Source organism: Leucoraja erinacea, chromosome 18 (assembly GCF_028641065.1).
Source record: "Leucoraja erinacea ecotype New England chromosome 18, Leri_hhj_1, whole genome shotgun sequence".
Classification (NCBI taxonomy): domain Eukaryota; kingdom Metazoa; phylum Chordata; class Chondrichthyes; order Rajiformes; family Rajidae; genus Leucoraja; species Leucoraja erinaceus.
In genome coordinates, this window is record NC_073394.1 from 29,836,382 (window position 1) to 29,860,657 (window position 24,276).

A 24,276-nucleotide genomic window follows, 5' to 3' on the forward strand; every position below is an offset into this window, starting at 1 on the left:
TCCTTGGCACGAAAATTACGCGACCTCGTCGTCGCGTTGAGGTGCATGGGCATCATATAGCCGCCCGGGGCCGGTCCCACTGAGAAATGTGGAGAGGTATGGAGATGTGCGCGTCATCTCGCGGGGCTCCGAAATTTTTGTAGCGAACATAATCTTTGCGAGCCAAAGGCCTGGCGCGTAGCTGACGGCCAAAGTGGGACAGGCCCAAGACCCTGGCGTGACGCAACGTCTCACCTCCAACAGCAGCAGAAGCAGGCAAATGATCGCCGAACTCTGCCTGGGGCTCACGGCCGTTGTGGTCCTGATCCGCCCCCACTTCTACTCCCAGAGCGGAGCCAAAAAAATGAAGATGGACACAAAATGCTGGAGTAATTCAGTGGGACCAGCAGCAATGGGTGACGTTTCGGGTCAAGACCCTTCTTTCAGACTGAAGAGTCTCGACCCGAAACATCACCCATTGCTTCTATCCAGAGATGCTGCCTGTCCTGCTGAGTTACTCCAGCATTTTGCGTCCATCTTAAAATGACGTCACGCACTCCAGATGTCTGTGCGAACACATGAAATCGTGCGCAACTTTCGCGAGACCACAAAGGACACGTAAGTGGGACAGGGGCTTAACTCAACTGGAAAGGGATAACCTGTGTCTTTGGATGCGGTTGAAGTTGTTCAGCAACATGGTCATCAGTCAGCCTAGCTGCTCAATCTCGGACAAGTTCCCTGCAATCATCAGGGTAGCAGAGAGGAAGCTGCGTGTATTCAGGTGGATTTGTGGAGACATGGGAAAGATGGATCCTATGCATTACCTTGTATTAGGTTGGTACATTGCAGGCTTTGGTGGTTGTTTCCATGTAAGTCTGTTGTTGAAGTTTGTTTCTGGTCGTGGCTCGGATCATATGGTAGTTCTTCAGCAAGTCATAGATCATCCCAAGCGCTTTTGATGAGTGATTCGACTCCCCTCCCCCCTCAAATGTTTGTTAGATGGTGGTCATTTTGTAGCGGTTATGCTACTTATTTTTCTGAACAAGTGTTGTTATTCTGATTTCCTTTGGTTATAGGTCTGTTTCCCGATTAAGCTATCTTGCCAATGTGATTCATATCGGTGCTTGAAAATGCATGGGTTCTAGAATAAGTCCAGGACCAAACTTTTTTCTTCCTGCAATGGTGACGTGTATGACGTGTCTGAAGAAGGGTTTTGACCCAAAACGTTGCCTATTTCCTTCGCTCCATATATGCTGCCGCACCCGCTGAGTTTCTCCAGCATTTTTGTCTCCCTTTAATTTTTTTAAATTTGGATATAGGCATCCATAGTGGTCAGGCCAGGCACAAGTATTGTTTTCTGATTTGTTCTGTACCATAATTGGATGTTTCCTTTGTCAGTATGATTCCTCTGTCAGCGTTTGACCACATTGACAAACAGTTGCTGTGACTGATTAGCTTTGATGTCTATCACTGCTTGGTTTAAGACCTCTGTGAATTCCTGGCAATTAGCTTTCTTGTTGTTGAAACAAAACTGGAATACTACTTTCTCTCGTGTGAAATATTTGGATTGTGATAAGATCGTGTTGAAATTTAAGGCATGTACTTTAGTACCAGGGTGTTGTGCTTTGATTTCTGGCTTTCACAGTGAAACGAGTTCTTAGGGCTAAAGGAATCGAGGGATATGGGGGAAAAAGCAGGAACGGGGTACTGATTTTAGATGATCAGTCATGATCATATTGAATGGCGGGAGGGAAATGGAATGCAGGGGAGAGACAAGAACTTTGCCTTCCATCACAGTGAGGAGGAGAGCCACTGTGATGAATGTTTATGTGAATAGTGTTGGTGTGTGTTTTGGTTCTTTTATTGTATGGCTGCAGAAACTACATTTCGTTTGAACCTCATGTGAGGTTCAAATGACAAATAAAGGTATTGTATTGTATTGGCGATGCTGGCTTGACGGGCTGAATGGCCTGCTCCTGCACCTATCTTTCCATGTTTCTATGAGTAGGATGAGGAATGGGGTTCAGTTTGTGTGCCTCTAAAGCCCTGTCCGTCTTAGGAGACCTAAACAGCAACCTCTGGTAATCTTGCCCACCACCCAAAAAAAAAATCAAGGTTGAGGTGACCTGCAGCATCCTACCACCTCCTACGCATATGTTGAAAACCTTCCTTGACTATGAAGAAAACCGGCTTCGACTAGACCTGCGACTAAAAAATTATCGTTTTTTAAAACGGCGACCTATTTTTAGTTGAGGCCGGTTGTAATCATGATGAAAAATAGCAGCAACCTAGATGAAGCCTCGACCATGCGGAAACCACTTTCGACCATTAGGGAGAGTGACCAAAACCCCCGGTGACCTCATGGAAACCTTGGGTGGCGGGCAAGGTCACCAGAGGTTGCTGTTTGGGTCTCCTAAGTGGGACAGGGGCTTAACTCTATTCCCACCTCCCCATCCCTCCCTCCAACTCAGCTGGGAAGAAACTGTCCCAGAATCTGGAGGTGTGCATTTTCACACTCTGTACTTTTTGCCTGACGGGAGAGGAAAGAAGAAGGAATGTCCGAGGTGAGACGGGTTCATGATTGTGCTGGTGGTGTTGCTGAGGCCGCTTGAAGTGTAGATGGAGGCAATGGAAGGGAGGTTGGTTTGCACGATGGTCTGGGCTGTGTCCACAATCCTTTGCAATTTCTTTCGGTCTTGGATGGAGGTATTTCCAAACCATGCTGTGATGCATACTGATAAAATCCTATCAATGGTGCATCTGTAGAAGTTGGAGAGAGCTGAATTGGATTTGCCTGTTGTATAACCGTTTGAATAGGCCTTTTCCATTCACCACTTTTCTCCGGCAGATAAGTATCTAACTAAGAGATGTAAATTTGTATGTGGATAAAAAGAAAGCAGGAGAAATAAATTCACCATGACCACTTTGGAACTCAGTGCCTCAAATGGTGCTGGCATCAGAAACCCTCACCCTTTTAAGAAAACCAGAAGAGGATATTAATGTTCTGATGCATAGAAAGTTGCAGACTAAGAGCTAGGAAATGGGATTTATCTGAAGAGCTTGCTTCCAGTTAGAACATAGAATGGTACAGCACAGGAACATACACGCTGCCCACAATGCCTGGGTCAAGGAAACTAACTTAATTTACCTGCACATGATCCATATCCCTCCATTCCCTGCAAATCCATGTGCCTGTTTAAGTGCCTGTTAAACATGCCATAATTATCTTCCCTGGCCGTCACCCTAAGCACCCACCATCCCTGGAGTTTTAAAAAAAAAAAAAAAAAAAAAAAAAATGCCCTCCATATCTTTGTTCCCCTCACCTTAAGACCACCAGGGGCGCTGGGGCGATGGCTGCCCTGCCGGCAGTCTGTTTGTCTTTTCACTCTTTTTGTTATTTTTTAGTTTGCTAAAAGGTTTTGTTTTAATGTTCGTCGGTTTGTTTTAGCTGGAGGAAACTTTTTTTAGGCTCTTACCTTCCCGGAGATGTGATCAATTTTCTGATCACATTCTCCGGGCTCTGCGGCCTACCATCGATGGAGCTGGAAGCCTCCTCGGACTGTTGTGAGCCCCACCGCGGAGCGCGGACTTAGCATCAGAGCTGATCCCTTGCCTGGGATCGCTCCCATCGCGGAATCAACATCAAGGGCTCGCAGTCTCAGCTGAGGCCGAGTTGGGAGCTCCAACGTCGCGGAAGGTTCGACCAGCCCTGACGTGAGGTTCGATCATCCATCGCGGAGGAGCAGATCGCCTCAACACGGAGGGCCTGAACGCCGCCAGCTACGGGAGTTAAGATCATCCCGTTGTTAAACTAAGTTCTTTTGTCAGTCTAATTCAAGAAAACTTGATTCAAACCATTGCTACTAAAATCAATTCTTTATTCTGACAGTGCTGGATAATTCTTTAATCCTTCCAACACAGAGCTAGAAACTGTGGGGCAGGTCGAAAGAACTACTGCTTTGACACAAACGTAACACATTATATAGGTATTGGACAATTATGGTACAAAAGGAGTGGCAAACTATTAACATATCATTATGGTTTACCATACATTCAGCTTATTTGCATTAACCAACCAACCAAATTCATTCCACTGATTGACAACACGTATAGTCACATGATTTTCCCTTTTCTGGCCTCTTTACAAACCTTTTTCCCCCTCTGTGGTTTTCTTTAACCTCTTTGCTCAAAATCAATTTATTTCAATGAAGTAAAACCACAGAAATATAAAACTAATTCTCAAAGAACACCTCTCGGAATATAAAATACACATCATACAGCAATCACACAATACATACACACAAAACATATATTTTCACTTTTGGAAAAGCAAGTTATTTCTAAAACTTCAGATTTAAACAAAGTCTAATACTCACAATCTTAATTAAACACAATACACGTCACAAATAATTTCCCTACTTCATAGTTAAAATACAATTACATAGATTAAATATGAGTTTTGCCCCATTCTTACCATGGTAAGGACTTAAGTTATTTCTACAATCCTCAACCACACACAGGCCACTAATTGTCACACTTGATTGCTTCTTCCTAAGCTCGGGTCTAATTTAATTACACCCCCCTTCTATCTCTGGACGAAAGGAATGTAAGGCCTCCTCACTAATAGCATTCCACACAGCAAATGGAAGATTATCAAAACAGAGTTACTTTCTCAGTTTTCAATAAACATAAGAAACCACCCTCATACAAAGGTCACACAACCATCACCTATGCCTTATCTCTTATCTCAACATGTATACATTTAAACAGCACAAACTAGATCACAGACTATTATCTAGCCTTGGTGCCCAAGACCCAATATAGACAACCGTAAATCCCCTTTATGACTCATCCAAGCTCAAAGATGTGCCATAAAGAAAGGACACATGATGCTCATGTCTTGAGAAGAAACCCATCAATAACCTATACTCTAAACACCAAACTAAACCAAATACAACTTCTGACAGAATTATAGCCGCTTCAAAGCAAACAAAGCTATGCCTGTTTACATCAACATCTCCATGTTATAATAAGCCGTGTGCGTGCGCGCGTGTTTGCACACGTGAGCGTATGTGTGTGCGTTCTCTTTATTCCTTTGTGGGCTATGTAGTTCTGAAAACCTCAGCTCCAAGTCATTCTCTTGCAACTTAACATGCGCTCTTCACACAGAAGTTATCATCTCATCATTTCTATTGTCTAATATTTCCTCACCGTCAACGGGGGTTTGAAGCCCACGACCGAGGGAAAACGAAGGGAAGCATTTGAACTTTATTTTGCCTTCCATCTCAGCGAGGAATGTGCAGGAGTCACTGTGGTGGATATTCATGTTAAAAGTTGTTTTTGAGTGATCTCTTACTTTTAATTGTATGACTGACCTGGTCAATGAAATTCCTCGTAAGTTGCAAAACATAATTGCCGAATAAAGTGTGATTCTGATTCTGAAAACTATGCCCTCTAGTCTTTGGCATTCCCACCTTGGGGGGAGAGGCGGGGGGCGACGGGAGGAGGTTCTGACTAAACATGGACTGTAAACTGTCTGTCTACTCTTACTCTGTAAATGTTATTCCTCCATTTAAACAAAATCCAAGTGTTTCATTTGCTGCTCATTGACAGGAAGACTTAATGGGAAGGAAGGTGGCTGTAGTTGATTATGAATTGGATTGACGCATCTTGAACATAATTAGTCTTTGATTATGCAGACAGAGATAGGTATAATTAGTCCAGGTGCTTGCATTCTTCTAACATCACTGCCTTAGATGCTAAAAAGAATAATAGAACAGACAGCAGCAGCAGTTTATAATTTTTCATTCTGTGGCAAGAGCTGAACATAAAAATAGATTTATTTGAAGTAATCAGTAATGGAAGAAATGTGATATTTGTATGTGGGGGGAGGGGAATAACAAATCTAGTTTAGTACTGAGGTACACTTTTTGTTGTGCCGTGGAATAACTACAAGTGATGACAGTCATGCCATCCATAGTGTACATGTCGTACACAGTGTACATCTCCAGTCGTGCCATCCACATGATAAAAGAAATAAGGTTTAGTGCAAGATAAAGAAAGATAGTCAAGGTCTCCGATGAGGTAGATAGAACTCAGGACGGTACTCTAATTGTTGATAGGATGGTTCAGTTGCCTGATACCATCCGAAAAGGAACTGCCCCTGAATCTGGAGGTATTCACACTTCTGTACCTTTTGCCTGTTGGGCGAGGGGAGAAGAGGTGGGGTAAGACACAGTAATGGTCATAGGTGTTCTATCAATCTATATGTCCTTGTTATGTTAGAGGAAACAGGCAGTCACAGAAGAAATGCAAACTGTACAAATTAGGTCAAGATTGAACCTGTTCCTTGTTCCGAAGAGCCTTCAAAAGTAATCAAATTTAAAGTGGCAGTTGCTGTTCTGAGACAAAAGGCTTCCTAATATCAATGAGATAAACCGGTATTGCCATTACATGGACAATTATTAAGGGATTTATTTTCCTTGGTTCGACAGGTCGATCTAATTTGCAAGGCAGAACGTTGAATAGTGCAGCTCTTTGCCCTACACTAAAATATCAGAGAGTCTTCATTCAGAGAATATAGTTCACTCTGACCTTGGCTCGGAGATAACACTCATTTCAGGAGTGAATGCGAGCCCTGCAAAAAGCCCTATGGCTATATTTGCATTAATCTTATGTGCAAAACCATTATATTATTTGCCTCATTTTCTTAAACAATTTTCTCCCCCCAATTGATCTACCTATTTAGGATGTGGGAATAAATTGTAACCTTTGGAGGAAATGCATGCTATTATAGGAGGAACATGGAAGCTCCACATAGACAGCACTGGATGTTAGGATTGAACCTGGGTCACTGGCGCTGAGATAGCAGGTCCTGAAAGGAAGCCATGCTATAAGGACTAATTTGCTTAAGTTGCAGTGCTCGCATTCACCTCTGAAATGAGTGTTATCTTTGAGCCAAAACTATAGAGATAGATGGTAACTCGAAAAATATATTTAGAGTTAACATCACAGCTATTAAATCCAGACCCTAGTGGACGATATTTCAAAGATGTTTCCCCAACTATGGCCTAATAACGGCGAAAAAACTAATACTTAAATTTTGGAAACAGACAACAGACCCGATACTGAAGATGTGGATTACAGATATGTCCGAGACACTACATTTGGAAAACATTAGGCTTGTCTTGGCGGAAAAAAACCAGATCAATTTCAAGACCTGAACACCCTTTACTGAATTTTTAGAAACAATAGTAAGGTGAAACACAAATTTAAATTTAAATCCGATGCTATGTTGGGTGAAGCGGGGAGGGGGGGAGGGGCAAGGTATATCTCAATTTTTTCTTATTCCTCTATCTTTCTGCTGCACTGCTTTGGTAGCTTAGGGGACTTTTTCTCGTTCTTCTTTACTATCCTTTCACTTTTTCCTTTCTTCTTTTCTTGCTTTCCCTTTCTTTCCTTTTTTTCATTTTTACAATTTAGGTTAGAAGGTTAAAAATGAAGCTGTACAATAATTGTAAAATTCTAGATGCCGAACTTTTTATTTTGTCCAATTGCTTCTAATAAAATTATTAATTAAAAAGGAAACTATTAAATACAGACCCTGGTGGACAGCCTAGTGAGGAATCCAAAGTATCTTTTGAAGACGTGAAATAAATCTTTTATTGCTACATCAAAAGGCATCCACAGATCTGGATTCTCTACCAATATGTCCTGGCATCCGTCTCCTCCGGAGCTCCAGAGCATATGCATGCAATTCAAATTCTTAAAACTGATCCTAACATTTTTCGGATTTGTTCACCACTGCAACAAATGCATTTTTCACAGGTCTCCGAAACATGGACGCAAACTAGAAAAATTCTGTTTTTCGATACTACAAGGATGTCAAATCAGTGAAATGGGTGTTTGGCAGATAAGTTTGTGTGAAAGGTCTGTCCTACGATCAGCACAACTCGTGCTCTTCGTGGGCATTGCAGGTTCAGGTGGTGAAGTAACCAACATTGGGTTTGTGTAGGAAGGAACTGCAGATGCGGGTTTAAACAGAAGACGGGCACAAAATACTGCGGTAACTCAATGGGTCAGCATCTCTGCGGAAATGGATAGGTGACGTTTCAGGTTGAGCCCTTCATCAGACAGTCAGGGGAACAAAGTATAGAGTCTACAGAAGGATTTCCCATCCCTTGTCTCCAGAATTGCTGCCTGATACAATGAGTTACTCCAACATATTGTGTATATATGTACATTATTGTTTATATATCTTTGATATAGAGAGGGGTTGGGTGGGCAAGGGTTGGGTGAGCAAGGCTTGGCTTTGAATATGGAGCAATGCAGACATGCAGCATTGTGAGTGAGTGAAGGAAGAGTAGAGGCGGTGGGTGGAGCGCTCGGCCGTTGCTTGCTCCCGCCTGCCCCCATGACGTTGCCAGATGCTGGGCTGCCGCTATGGGCTTGGCTGTTCGGGCCTGGTGCACTCTGGGAGGGTTGGGCGCGGGCAGCGTTTGGAGATGTGACAACCTGGTTGTAGCCCCCTGCTGGGCGACGGGCACGGCAGCAACTGGCCGGCAGTGAACCCTGTGCCCTGGCATCAATGCAATCTTGCTGACAGTGTCACCACATCCCCTTTTATCCCTCCTCCTCCCCTTGCATCCACCTCCCCTTGTACCCTCCTAGCTTCCCCTTGCACCCCCTTCCTTCCCCCTCCCCTTGCACCCTTTCCTTCCTCCCTTCCCGCTTGCATCCTTTTCCTCTCCCTCCCTCTTGCACCCTCTCCCTCCCTCTTGCGCCCCCTCACCTACACTTGAGTATATATTTTATTCACAATAGTAAAAAGTCCAGAACTGCATCAGGGTGCTGTCCCTCATCTTCAGGGCATGTGCAGTGGCTCTGTCGATCTCAGGTTTGTTCTGGCAGCTTAGTCCTGGTCTTCATAGGAAGAAGTGTGGCACCCCCTTCCCTCCCCCTCCTCCCCTCGCTCTCTCTTCCCTCCCACCTCCCCCCTCACACCCCATCCCCTCCTAAATTACTTTTAAATATTATTGCTCATGCCTCAACTAGCAGCTTGTTCATCCCACATGTCATCTTACTGTATGTGAAAAAAGCTGTCCCTCTTACAATTAAATCTACTATTAAACATTTCCCACTCACCTTAATCTATGTGCTCTAGTTCCTAATCCACCTACTCTGGGGGGAAAAAAAATCTATATGTAGTAATCCTGTTTAATCCTCTCATGAGTGCATATAATATCACCCTTCTGCCTCTTCCACTCCCAAGAATAACATACTTGCTGCTTAACCTCTCCATGTAACTCATTATTTAGCAAGATCCTCATAAACCTTTTTGACACCTTTTCCAGATTAATAACATATTTCCTATAGCAGGGTGACCAAAACTGAACAAACTGCTCCAAATACAGCATCACCAACGTTTTCTACAACTGTAACATGAAGTCCCACTTCAATGCTCAATTCCCTAACTGATGGCCAGCATGCCAACTGAAGGCCAAAAGCCACCTCCCGCACCCTATCTACCTGCAACGCTACTTTCAGAGAACTATGCACATATACTCTTCCCCCCCCCCCCCCCCCCCCCCCCCCCCCACCCCAAGTTGGGGGAGTCCAGAACCAGGGGGCACAGTTTAAGAATAAGGAGTAAGCCATTTAGAACAGAGACGAGGAAACAATTTTTCTCACAGAGAGTTGTGAATCTGGAATTCTCTGCCTCAGAGGGTGGTGGAGGCAGGTTCTCTGGATGCTTTCAAGAGAGAGCTAGATAGGGCTCTTAAAAACAGCGCAGTTGGGGGATATGGGGAGAAGGCAGGAACGGGGTACTGATTGGGGATGATCAGCCATGATCACATTGAATGGCGGTGCTGGCTCAAAGGGCCGAATGGCCTACTCCTGCACCTATTGTCTATTGTCTATACTGCTCAATCCCGCTGCTCTGCAACACTCCCAAGTGCCTTGCTGTTCACCATGAAGGTCTTGTCCTGGTTCGTCTTCCCGAAATGAAACATGTCACATTCTGAATTATCTGCTTTGCATTCTGAATATTCAGAGAATATCATATAGGACTGCACATTTTTGTGAAATATTTGTAAAGCAATGGCTGGCCTTGAATCGATGACTTTTTCATTGTAGAACCAAGGGCCACATGCAATTCATTCTGATTTTCTACCCCATGCCTAATACTTATATTGTTATTATTATCACATCCTAGTCCTTTGTAGCCTAGAATTCAGTTCAAAGGGTTCCAACTCTTTGCGCACTTTCATTTTGGCAGCATTTGTAAGGATTGTTCACGCCTTCAATCCTGCAAAGTTTAATAAATGGCTAATGTACATGAAATGCTCACTTTTTACTCTTTTATCAGTTACATTCAATTTATTATTAATTGTTACAGCTTGCAGTAATTTTTTTAGAGCTTGGAATTGCTGAGGCATTTTGAAGCTGTTTTGAAGAATGCACGAAATATGTTGTAAATCGTGATAACATGCAGGGGATTGCGATTGCTACAAAGCCAAAATTGTTGGAGAAAGTGCAAGCTGCATTAGGAGTGGAAAATGTTACACTTTTTGTGAGAACAAAAATCCTTAAATTGAGGACATCTACCCCAAAGACTCGATCAAGTGTTCATAATTGTATGCTTTCTTCTGGCTGTGGTTTTTGCACAATCATTGAAATCTGTGACTGCAGCCTTTTCATACTTTGCAGAGACCATACAGTCCATTGACAGCGAGACAACGGCTGGAGGCACAGCACGTGTGATTAGTTTAATTTTATTTGTACATAATTTAGTGATCATTAATAAAGATAGTATAAAATTACTAATTTCTGAAGGAAATATGATGCAGTCTTTAGTCTCAGTCGTTTTCCAGGGAAAGGACTGGAAATATTTTGCTGCTGAACAATAGTAGCTTCTATTTTAAATTTGTTTGTGCAAAATCCATTTGGTTAATCCAGGATTCTATTTTGGTGATTTTTTTTCAAGAAGAGAGGAATCGTGAAGGAACAGTACGCAAATAATACAAGTCTGAAGAAGGTCTCAACCCGAAACGTTACCTATTCCTTTTTTCCAGCGTGCTGTCTGACCCGCTGAGTTACTCCAGCTTTTTGTGCCTATCTTCGGTTTAAACCAGCATCTGCAGTTTCTTCCTACACAATTATTATTCACTACTTTGGGCTGTTTAGAACCCGTTAGCCTGATAGATTTGCTTTTTAACTCTAATGAGGCATTCAAATCTTAAGCCAAAAGTACTCTTGGTTTTAAATAGGCTGCTAGTGATCACACTATTTAGATCTAGTCATTCTTTTTGAGAGAGAATTGTAACATTGATTTTACTTACAAAAGCTTTGCGGTGGCATTTGATAAAATGTTTTATTCAATAGGAAAATATAAAGTTTTATTGCCTGCTTTGAAACTAAAATTGGGGCCAATAATCCTAAATCTGATTATTTTTCTTTTTCTTTTTGATTTTGCTTCAAATGGACACAAAGGGTGGTGGGTGTATGGAACAAGGTACCAGAGGAGATAGTTGTGGCTGGGACTATCCCAACATTTAAGAAGCAGTTAGACAGGCACCTGGATAGGACAGGTTTGGAGGGATATAGACCAAATGCTGGCAGGTGAGACTAGTGTAGCTGGGACATGTTGGGCCGAAGGGCCTGTTTCCTCACTGTGTCACTCTATGACTATATGGACAAAATAAGGTCTTGTAAATTAAGACTGTAATCGCGATTTCCCAACCAACCTCATTGTAGCCCCTGCACTTATTTTATCTGCACTTTCTCTGTAACTGTAACATTCGAACACTTTATCATATTATGCACTCTTCTATTTTTATTGTTGTACTACCTGTTGTACGTGTATGTGGTTTGATTATACTCTTGAAGAGTATGATATATCTGGAAACCATGCAAATAAAGTTTTTATTTGTATCTCAGGAAATGTGACATAAATAAACAATATCAATATGAAAATGAAAGCTTCAAGATTAGTTCTACCGTGCTAAATTTATTTTGTGATAATTTTGTTCATGGTTCGGATTTGCTTTTGAGCTGAAATCTCTGACAAGTTGGGAAGCTTATAGTTGTTGTTGTATGGATCTCTTGTTCTTATCTTTCTGCTTTGTGAGAGCATTTGGGTTAGTGGATTGCACAAAGTGGTTAATTCTCTGATTAGGTGTCAATTGGAAAACAGCAGCACAGAATGGATGTTTTTGTAAATGTCCATTTTAAATTGAAGTGATGGTACACAAAAACAATGGAAGAAAAACATTTTCACAGGCAGAGAAATTGCACCTGGAAATGCATTCCTGGTGCAATTTCTCTGCCTGTGAAATTGTTTTTTATAGTATATCTTCAATAGGGCAAATAGATTAGCAGAATTTTGACAATAAAGAATTATACTATCGTACTTTTTTAATTGAGAAATGACAATGTTTTCTATTAGATAAAGACATGGGTTTAGGCTGAATACTTTGGAATGCGTGTATCAATTTCCCATCTCAGTTCAACAATTATTATAGAATAAGCCAATGTGGTGCAGTATTGTAGACCCCAGTGGCTCAAATGAGTGAATCAACCAGCTGGAATAAATTGCTAAAATATTGTTTTACTCGTTTTTCAGCAGGTTTATCTTCTTGACTTAATTCAAGCACAGGCTTGATATGTGTGTAAAGGACTGAGGGTAGGAACTGTGGTGAAATGTTGGGGGAAATGTGTGGATGGCAGCTGAACCAAGTGTAGTTCCTGAAGTATCAAGTTAGGTGTGGCTGATTTAGCTTGGAGCATGCTGCTGGAGTATTCACTTTTCATGCTGCCGAATTGGGTCTGTTTCGAGAAGCAGTTGGGATGTAATCAGTTGGGTTGTTGCTCCAGTTCGTCACAACACAGAGATACGCCTTTGCTTGAATGAGGTAGAACATTGTTTTGCACTCGCATCACTTGCATCTTTGATAAATGTAGTTTCAGAGCTATGGAAGGGAAGAAACGTAGGAACACTTGTGCTACTTGCAAGTTAGAGCTCACAGCTCAGTGCAAAGTTTTCAGTGCTGCATCTCTGGTTCATCGCAGGAGTGGTGTGTTGAGAAATTAAATAGCATGGCATCTGCACTTGTGGGTAAATGGAAAAGATTCCCATTGACTATTTCCAGATCGTATCAAGAATTGAAGCTGGGTGTTGATCAACTGGGTGGATCAACTGGTGAGAATGACAAATGGAATTTAATTTGGATAAGTGTGAGGTATTGCATTTTGGGACGTCACACCAGGGCAGGACCCTCACAGTGAATAGTTTGGGCCCTGGGGAGTGTTGTAGAGTGGAAGGATCTCCGAGTACAAGTACGTAGTTCCCTAAAAGTGGTATTACAGATAGTGTGGTGAAGAAGGCTTTTGGCATGCTGGCCTTCATCAGTCATGGAATTGAGTATAGATGTTGGGACATTGTGTTACAGTTGTACAAAATATTGGCAAGGCCGCACATGAAGTATTGTGTTCAGTTTTGGTCACCCTGATATTGATAAGATGCCATTGTTGGAAAGAGTATAAGAAAATTTACGAGGATGTTGCCTGGGCGAGGGCCTGTGTGATGGGAGAGGTTGAGCAGTCTTGATCTTTACTCCCTGACGTGCAGGAGACTGAGGGATGATTTTATAGGGTGTATAAAATCATGAAGGAAAGCTATGATGACTGCACAGTCCTTTTCCCAGGACAGGGGAGTTGAGTATTAGAGGGCATAAATTTAAGGAGAGAGGGGAATATTCACCAAGAACTTGAGGAGCAACTTTAACAGAGATGGTGGTGAGTATATGGAGCAAGCTGCCAGATGAAGTTGTCAAGGCAGGTACAATAACATTAAGAAAATATTTTGACAGGTACGTGGATAGGAGATGTTTAGAGGGATATGAGCCAAATGTGGCAAATGCAACTAACTTGGTTGGGGCATTTTGATCGGCATCAATGAGTTGAATCACAGGACCTGCTTCCATGCTTTGACTACAACTTCATAGAATTTTGTGTCTTTGGCCAAAATGAGCTAAACAACATTAATAAAACAGATCTCTGTTAAAGAGAAATTCATTTATTTTGTTACTTGTTTGTATTGGTTACTGTGTTCCCAAAAGTATTCACATTTGATTGTGATGTGGTTTGGTCCCCCTGAAGTTGTAAAAAGTACTCCATATAAGAACATTTGAAGGAAATGTGAGTTGGGGATGAAGCCATTGTTTAAAGGAACAGAGATGTTGCAGCCTTTTTGAAGAAAGGAAAACTTTAAAAGTGAGACAGTATGCGAGCAGAGGTAACTACAGTAAAACTAATGATCCCGCATGCTTGGGACTTTTCTGAACTGACAGATTTTGTGGACTATTGGGTATTGCAGACTTTTAATTCATAGTATTTATATGTTGAATAATATTATAACGAAGGGAGCATGGGGTATAGCTTGTGAGGGGGAATCGAGCACCACATACATCACTTGGAGCCAGATTATTTCTGAATAATCTGATAAAAGCTTATAACATTTATACTGCATTAATGTCAAATGGTGTGGAATTTACAAAAAAAAGTTGGATAGCTTATTACTTGGGTGGGAATTGGGTAAAGGATATTAGAGGCTCTTGTGGAGAAGAAGATCTTGGAAAGATGCAGGCGAGGAAAGTATGTTCATGGTTTTTGTAAGAAGTTGCCCTTGTGGATGTTTGACTTGATTGATCAAGGTATTTAGAAAAGTTATAGCAGATGAATGATTTTGGTTTTATTCTGTTCCTTATACTATCTATCATTCCTGCTTTCTCTCCCATGCTTCCATATTTTTTTCTTCCTTGATTTAATCTGCTTTCTACTTCTGATCCCTTAGTTATCTTGGTAATTTTCTAGCTGTTGTGGAGAAGTCCAGATCTATTTCCCTTTTAATATGTTGCCCCTTTGCTTAACTCCCCTCCCACTCTAGAATTCCTATCTTTGCTCACGAGTTCTTCTTGTAACCCAACCTGCTTTCAAGGACCTTGAATGTAACTTTCATCTCTCAACTTGTGCCATTTCTGTTCCCAAATCTTTTCATTTGTGTTCCTACTTTCTGTTCCAATGCTGAGATTGTTGAAATGGAGACGAGAAATTGAATCCTTTGTAACTGGTTCTCTTCAACCTTGTTGGGGCATTTGATGTAATAACTGCATTGCTCTCCACTGTTAAGTTAACTGTCCTTGCTTTCTTCCATAACTAATTGTTTCATTGCAGTGACTCGGACAATACACTAAACAAGTTGTACATAAATTTGCAAGACAATAAAAAGATAAAGTCTGAAAAACAAGATGTTACTGCAAAACACAAGTAGAAAACAAATCCATAGTAGTGCAAGAGATGTTCTATGCCGAAGTAGGATTAGGGTTGTGTGGCAAAAAACTGCAGATGCTGGTTTAAATCGAGGATAGACACAAAATGCTGGAGTAACTCAGCGGGACAGGCAGCATCTCTGGAGAGAAGGAATGGGTGACGTTTTCTGGTCGAGACCCTTCTTCAGTCTGTTCTCCTGATTTTCTGAAGTCAACAATTGGTTCATTGGTGTTAATGTTGAGTGAAATGTTATTGGTGTGGCACTGCTCAACCTGGTGTACCATTTTTGCTTGTATGTTGGCTCATCACCACGGATTTAGCCAACAACAGTGTAATTGCTGAATATATAGATGGCATTGGAGCTGTGCTGAGCCACAGTATGGGTGAAACAAGTAGAGGGGGTGGGGTGAGGGGGCGGTTTACAGCCCTGAGATTACCTTTGTTAATGGTCAGTGAGGAGATGAAGTTACACTTCCTGATGAGTAAGCCGAGGATTCTGTTGCAAACGAGAAAATGAGACCCATATCGTGAAGCTTGATGATATAATTGGAGGGGATGATAGTGTTAAGTGATAAGTCATCAATAGGTTAAAATCCTAGGAAGAATAGGAAGAAAATATATTTTAAATGTTACATCAGAAAGGGAGATTTGAATTAGTAATGTTGTTGTGACAAATTTGGATGTCCCGAAACACTTCAGCCAATGATGTAGAAGAATCGCCATTTTGTGATCCTGGGAACAGGGTGCAATTTTCCGACAGCAGTCTTCTCTAGAGAGGCAGAAAGTCTTTTTTTTTTGCAGGTGATGGATGTGAGAAATTCTACCAGGATTCACCTTGCCCAAAGCTGCCTATATCTGACATTCTCTATTGCCCATCACCACTTTACTCCCTAAAACCAATGGCATTCATTTCCCCACCACTGTCCTCCAACTCCTTCATCTTCCTTCCTCTGCCGGTCTTCTAACTTGCACTGAACATAAAAACATCACATTCAAATTCCTGCACCCACACACAACTCGCTGACTTCATCCATTTCACCACTAACTTCCATCCGGCACTCAAATACACCTGGACCATTTCCGACACTTCCCTACCATTTCTTGACCTCACTACCTCCATCGCAGGTGATAGACTTCTGACCGACATCCACTATAAACCCACTGACTCCCATGGCTATCTAGAGTACACTTCTTCCCACCCTTCTTCCCATCCCCTACTCCCAATTCCTCCGTCTATCTGCTCCCGCATCTGCTCCCAGGATAAGGTGTTCCACACCAGGGCATTGGAGATGGCCTAATTCTTCAGGGAATGGGGGTTCCCCTCCCCTTCTACAGATGAGGCTCTCACCAAGGTTTCTTCCATACCCCGTAACACTGCTCTCTCTCTCTCTCTCTCCCCACTCATAACAAGGACAGAGTCCCCCTAGTCCTCACCTTCCACCCTACTAGCCGTCACATACAACAAATAATCCTCCGACATTTTCGCCACCTCCAACATGACCTCACCACTTGCCACATCTTTCCATCTCCTCCCCTGTCTGCTTTCCGCAAAGACCGCTCCCTCCGTAACTCCCTGGTCAATTTGTCCCTTCCCACGCGCACCACCCCCTCCCCGGGCACTTTTCCTTGCAACTGCAAGAAATGCTGCACTTGTCGCTTTACCTCCCCCCTTGACTCCATTCAAGGACCCAAGCAGTCGTTCCAGGTGCGACAGGTTCATCTGCACCTCCTCCAACCTCATCTATTGCATCCACTACTGTAAATGTCAGCTGATCTACTTCGGTGAGATCAAGCATAGGCTTGGCGATCACTTCGCCGAACCCTTCTGCTCGGTCCGCAATAACCAACCTGATCTCCCGGTGTCTCAGCACTTCAACTCCCCCTCCCATTCCGAATCCGACCTTTCTGTCCTGGGCCTCCTCCACGGGGGAGGAGCACCGGAGGTTGGAGGAGCAGCACATATTTCGCTTGGGCAGTTTATACCCCAGCGGCATGAACATTGACTTCTCCAATTTCAGGTAGCCATCACTGTCTCCTCCCCTTCTTAATCTCCCTCAGCCCTCTGGCTCCTCCTCGTCCTTTCTTCTTTCCCCTCCACCCTACATCAGTCTGAAGAAGGGTTTTGGCCCGAAACGTTGCCTATTTCTTTTGTTCCATAGTTGCTGCCGCACCCGCTGAGTATCTCCAGCACTTTTGTCTACATTTGATTTTCCAGCATCTGCAGTTCCTTCTTAAACATTCAAATTCCATGTCGCTTTGTGGATCAAAAGAAATGTCAATGTTTCAGATAACTTACTTTCTCAGTTTATATCAGAACTGGCAACCATTGCACCCCAGGAACAGGCCCTTCAACCCACCATGTTTCTGCTGACCACAATGTCAATGGAAGCAAATTGCATCTGGTTGCAATTGGTTCGTGTCCCAGGTGTCTGTCTAAATGCTTCTTAACTATAGCTACAGTATCTGCATCTACTCCTTTTGGCAGATCACTCCAAATGCCACCAACCTATGCATTTTAATATTTGAAATTTCCTTCGAGGCAAAAGTCTTTATCGAGCAATGTCTCATAATTTTATACTTCTATTGGGTGGCCCCTCAGCCTCTGGTGCCTCAGAGGAAACAATCCGTTTGTCTAACGTCTCTTTTAAATTTAAATACTCGCTAATCCAGGCAATGTCCTGGTGAATTCTTCTGGTGAGGCTTCTCCAAAGCCTCCACATACTTCCTACAGTGTGGCGATTATAACTGCACACAATGTTCCAAATGTGGTCTAACTGAAGTTTTATACAGCTGCAACATGACTTCCCAACTTTCATACTCAAAGTGATGAGGCGTGCTAAAATCTCAAGCCTTGTGGGACTGTCTTTATATGGTAAATTCATTGAAACAACTATTCTGCTTATTAAAGTTATTTTGTAGGGCTAAATATGGGCTTTGGAACAAGTTTTATTTCATGTATTGCATGAAAGAGTACATAGGATTTAATATTCAATGATCCCCGGGATGCCTCTCAGTGGAAAGTGGTTGCCCTATTCAGATAGGCTACACATTTTCTGTAGCATTAGTATTTCTATGGTAGGTGCCTGTCTGAATTGTTTGTCTAATTAGTCAGAGCAGTTGTACTTAAATACAGGCCATAGTTATTGGTTGCCAATGCATTCGGTGTAAATGACTGATCCTTGGGCGATCTTCATTGACTACTTTTTAAGAAGTTTGTGTGATATTTCTCTGGGCAACCACATCTACCCTTATCATGCTGGCTGCCTTCTCTGTTCAATATGGAGAAGCCAAACTGATGAACGATGCTTCGGTTCTGCGAATGCAGTTCAGTTTGGCAGAATGTCTTCGCTGGGTAACTCTATACATTTGAAACTGTTGCCTTAAATATCTGGTTATATTGAACTGTGTTGTTCAGTGAAACAGATTTGCAGTCATTAGCCTTCGTTCAGTATTTCGATATTTTCCGCCACTGCTCTAGAAGACCCAAAACATATTCAAGCTCCAGCAAATGTAAAACGGTGCCTGAAAGCAAAGCTGTAAAAGTCTTTATTTTCCGTATCCAAGTTAGGGATATGTTAAGCCGTGTGTCATCACTCATCCTTTTTTTAATCAAATCATTTGTTGGATCAGAAGCAGAGTTGGAAAACTGATAAGATTTCATATTTAGCCTAATTTCCAAAGAGCAGGGAATCTGTACAAGGAAGATCTGTGCTCTGATTCCTTGTTTATATACTGCTCTCTTGATTGTGGTATGTCCTGCATTTCTGAAGCCGTACATACAACTTAAATGAGTGATCAACAATTATGAATGAGAGAAATTATCAAGCAGTAAATTGTGACTAAGAATAAAAACTTTTTTATGTTTCATGAATTTTTTTTTGCGGTTTACAAATCTTGCGGATTACAGGTTTGTAAACCACAAAAATAGAAATTAGTTTATTAAATCTATTTACTGCAACTGATGTTAATTTATTTTGTCTTCTAGTTTTTAATGACCATTGTCTGATGTGTTCTGGATGGGCTGTTCCAAGCTGTGACCCCTACCAAGTGTTGGCGATTTGAAATCCCTGGCCTCTGGAAGCTGTGAATCCATATGTTGAGCTCTGTAGCGATGAAGGGCATTGATTCAAAGAATGCCATCCAAATCCTGACTAGCCGTGAGCGTGGCTTCCAGGAACTGGGCTGTCAAAGATGTCTTGAGGAGCTGGTGGAGGACAAGACACGATGGATGCAATGGGAAAGTCAGGTGAGCAAAATCAAAATGCATCCCTTTTAATTCTAAAAATCAGTTTACTCCATTTCTAGTTGAAACTCCTTCAAGTACACCAAAGCTGATTCCGTTTTGTTTGGCCTTGCATCTTAAAATAGTTTCCACTGTTGCAATTAAAGTGGCACAACTGGGATTGCTGCTTCTCAACACCAGAGACCCGGGTTCCATCCTGATCTTGGGTGCTGTTCGTTTAAATTTACACATTCGCCCTGTGACTGCGTTGGTGTCCTCTGGATGCTCCCCTTTCCTCCCGTATACCAAAGACATGGGTTTGGAGGTTAATTGGCCTATAAGTTGACCCGAGTGTGTAGGGAGCAGATGCGAAAGTGGGATAACATAGACGTGTCATCAGTGGTTGGCATGGACTGAAGGCCTTTTTAAATTTTTAAAAAAAAAAATGCATTTCTAAACTAACTTCATTTAAAATAGAGGATGTTTGAGTACAGTTGCACTTTATGAAATGCTGTCACACTCCGGGATTTCTTTAGTTAGTTACTATGCACTGTAATAAACCTGATTGCTTCTATTGGAAAATCAAACATTTACCACAGCCGGCTGGGTCAGATTCGCCATCTCGTTTCTTGAAGCTTTTATTTTAATAAAAGACTTGCCAGGCAATGGAGTTCATGTTGAAAAAAACTCTAAATTTGCTATTCTTTTGTTGAATTGCAAAATAATTAATTCTTAGAAAAGTAGATTGTGGCCTATACAATGATATTAAAAACAAAAAGGGCTATGTGCTGAGCAATTTTGAAGTGTTTGAAAATTTCCTTGCACTGCAGAACACAAGTCAATTCTTGATGGGAGAGTGTGTGTTGGGAGCCGTATTTCCCACAGTCATCATTCTCTCTTAGACATCAAGATCATTCATATCTTTCCGATACATTCATATCATCCTGATACATTGTGCCTCAGTGATACAGTTTGCAAATTTTGTTTCACAATGGAATCTCCTTTCTTTCATTGTCACCTACTCTGAGGTTTAGCAACTGTAGGTTAGTTTAACAAATGGGTATCTTTTTAGAATATCATCCATCTCGCTCTTCAGTGAATGTTGCCCATCATTTGGCCACAACAGACAACACAATTGAGTCTGTTTTCTTTTATACTTTCCTGTCACGCATGCATCTTTGTCAACAGCGTTTGCCACAAAACAATTGTACTTAAAATTTACAATCCTTATTTGTCCAGAAGCACTGAAGTTAATTGCAGTATTCAATTCCTGTTCTGTCTGGAAACAGCTCGCTCTGCACAGGTGGTGAGTTGAATCTCAGATCGTCTGTAGATTTAAAACTGTTGTACGACTGGACTGTTAGAGGAGATGGAGTTATACAGTGTGGAAACAGTTCCTTCAGTCCAACTAGTCCACGGCAACCAGGATGCCCCATTTATACTAGTCCCACCTGCCTGTGTTGGCCCATCTCACTCTAAACCTTTCCTGTCCATGTACCTGCCCAGGTGATGTTCTGGCTAGATCCCCATTTTGGGAATAATTGTACAAATGGCTCTGAACAAGTCGGGTCTTCAAAGACTGAGAGAAACATTTCGGTGTGGAGCAGTTGTAACTCTTATTTTATTTTCTATTTACAGAAAGTCGAACTTCCAGACAGTCCCCGATCAACTTTCCTCCTGGCATTTAGTCCAGACAGGTCAGTGGCAGCATGATTCATCTACTTTGAATAACTTTGTGATGCATGCTAATTTCTAAAACCGTTCCTTAATGTTTTAAATATGGATTTTTAAATTATTCTGGTTATGGAATAATTAAAATGATAATTGATTACTTTAACATGATCACAATTTTCCTGAAGTACTGTTAAAGTAGCACTCTGAGAAAGTGAAAGCTTCTAGCCCTATTCCAGGATTTATGCACTTCATCTGACATTGCTGCATTCTTGGAAAGGCTCTTTTTACCTGATATTTTCAACATCTGATTAATCAGTTGAGTGTAAAAGGTCCAACGGAACAAGAAAATTCCCAGCTACAAATATGTTCATTCTTTATCCTCTCTGCTAACATTTCCAAAGCAGATAAATTGTCCAGATATTTTATTGCAGCTAGAGAGAGAGAGAGAGCTTAGGGTGCAGGTAAACAAACAGCTTTTTTTAATAAAACAAAAACTCTCCAACCGAAACTGGTAATTTAGTAACTCTAGAAGTTGTAAAACATGTTTGGTGCTCCTAGGTCATCAAAAACCCTGTATGAGAGGGATAGACAGAGTTGATGTGGACAAGCTTTTCCCTTTGAGAATAGGGAAGATTCAAACAAGAGGACATGACTTCAGAATTAAGGGACAGAAGTTTAGGGGTAATATGAGGGGGAACTTCTTTACGCAGAGAGTGGTGGCGGTGTGGAATGAGCTTCCAGTGGAAGTGGTGGAGGCAGGTTCATTGGTATCATTTAAAAATAAATTGGATAGGCATATGGATGAGAAGGGAATGGAGGGTTATGGTATGAGTGCAGGCAGGTGGGACTAAGGGGAATAAAAATTTGTTCGGCACGGACTTGTAGGGCCGAGATGGCCTGTTTCCGTGCTGTAATTGTTATATGGTTATTGTTATATGAACTGTCGGGGAAGACGACACTTCCAGTCCGAGCGGTGGATACGTCGGTGGTTCAAATTCTAGAGATGAGACTCAACCGGCAAGCACGACATTGGGCAGAACCATAGTGGTGGGTGACTCCATTGTCCTGGGTGCAGACTGGAGATTCTGTGGTGGCAGGCGAGACGCGAGGATGGTCTGTAGCCTCCCTGGTGCCAGGGTTCAAGATGTCACGAGCCGAATTCCCTCGAGAGGGAAGGTGAACAGCTGGAAGTAGTTGTGCACGTGGGCACAAACGACATTGGGAAGAAGAGGAAGGATGTTCTGCAACGTGAGTTCTGAGAGTTAGGAAGAAGACTGAAAAGCAGGACTTTTAGGATGGTTATCTCTGGTTTGCTTCCAGTACATTGTGCTAGTGAGGGCAGGAACAGGGAGATAGGGGATCTGAATGTGTGGCTGAGGGACTGGTGCAGGGAGCAAGGATTTAGATTTATAGACCACTGGGCTCTCTTCTGGGGTATGGGTGACTTGTACAAAAGGGACGGGTTACACTTTAACTGGAGGAGGACCAACATTCTGGCAGGCAGGTTTGCTAGGGCTACACGTGTGAGTTTAAACTAAATAGTGGGTGGGGGGGAGGTTGACAAATTGGGAGTATAAAGATGGAGTTAAAGAGGAAGTGAGTAGAGGAAAAGTTACAAAAGACTCTCGAATTAATGGGAAGGAAAGTTCGAGAAGGGATAAGAGAGTAAAGAGCCTGTCCCACTTGCGCGACTTTGGCTCGCAAATTACGCGACCTTGTGGTCGCTTGAGGCACACGGGCACCATATGGCCGCGCGGGGCCGGTCCCACTTAGAAGCGCGGAGTTGTGCGTGGCTGGTCCTGACATCGCGCGGGGCTCCGAAATTCTTGCAGTGGCCGAAATCTTCGCACGCCAAAGGCCTGTCGGCACGTAGGCGCATTGCGGTCGTACGCAGCATCTTGACGTCGTATGCAGAGTCTTGACTGCGTCACTGCCCGGAGTGACGTTGCGTGATGACGTCACCGCCCGACGCTGTGCGACACCCAAATTCAGTTGGCCCGCCTCCTGCCCAGCTGATTTGTACGTATGACGTCACGCGCGAACTTAGCGCGAACTCCGCTTCCGGTTGGTCGCGCCAAAAGCACGCAATTGCATGCATGGTCAGGGCCAATTGCGAGTGGTGCGAGAGGGGAGGTGAATACTGAGGTCAAAGTGTTGTATATGATTGCGTGAAGTAAAATAAATAAAGTGGACGAGCTTGAGGCTCAGTTAGAAATTGGCAAGTATGATGTTGTGGGTAATACAGAGACGTGGCTACAAGAGGGCCAGGGCAAGGTACTGGTATATTCAAGGGCATACCTCCTATCGAAAAGACAGACAGGTGGGCAGAGGGGGTGGGGTAGCTCTGTTGGTGAGGAATGAAATTCAGTCCCTTGCAAGGGGTGACATTGAAACAGGAGATGTGGAGTCAGTATGGTTAGAACTAAGGAATTGTAGGGGTAAAAAGAGCCTAATGGGACTTATCTACAGGCCCCCAAGCAGTAGTCTAAATATAGGGTGCAAGTTAAATTATAGACCAGTTAGCCTGACATCGGTGGTGGGGAAGATGCTGGAGTCAATTATAAAAGATGAAATAGTGCATATTTGGATAGCAGTAACAGGATCAGTCCAAGTCGGCATGGATTTACGAAGGGGAAATCATGCTTGACTAATCGTCTGGAATTTTTTGAGGATGTAACTAGGAAAATGGACAAGGGAGTGCCTGTGGATGTCGTGTACCTGGACTTTCAGAAAACATTTGATAAGGTCCCACAAAGGAGGATTAGTGGGCAAAATTAGGGCACATGGTATTGGGGGTAGAATGCTGACATGGATAGAAAACTGGTTGGCAGACAGGAAACAAATAGTAGGGATTGACGGGTCCCTTACGGAATGGCAGGCTGTGACTAGTGGGGTGCCGCAAGGCTTGGTGCTGGGACTGCAGCTATTTACAATATACATCAATGATTTAGATGAAAAAGTAACATTAGCAAATATTATTCAAAGTAACATTAGCAAATATTATTCAAAGTAACATTAGCAAATTTGCAGATGACACAAAGCTGGGTGGCAGTGTGAACTGTGAGGAGGAT

The 24,276-nt window shown here is 42.6% G+C and overlaps 1 protein-coding gene across 4 annotated transcripts in view; it reads left to right on the forward strand.

The window, feature by feature from the left end:
* LOC129705862 (activating molecule in BECN1-regulated autophagy protein 1-like) overlaps window positions 1-24,276 on the forward strand; it is a 287,629-nt gene that overhangs the window by 16,156 nt on the left and 247,197 nt on the right. For all 4 annotated transcript variants that reach the window (XM_055649715.1, XM_055649716.1, XM_055649713.1 and 1 more), the window contains exons 2-3: window positions 19,295-19,555; window positions 21,170-21,228. In XM_055649715.1, the coding sequence (XP_055505690.1) occupies window positions 19,403-19,555; window positions 21,170-21,228 (212 nt within the window). In that variant the 5' untranslated portion in view covers window positions 19,295-19,402. The remainder of the gene's footprint in view (window positions 1-19,294; window positions 19,556-21,169; window positions 21,229-24,276) is intronic.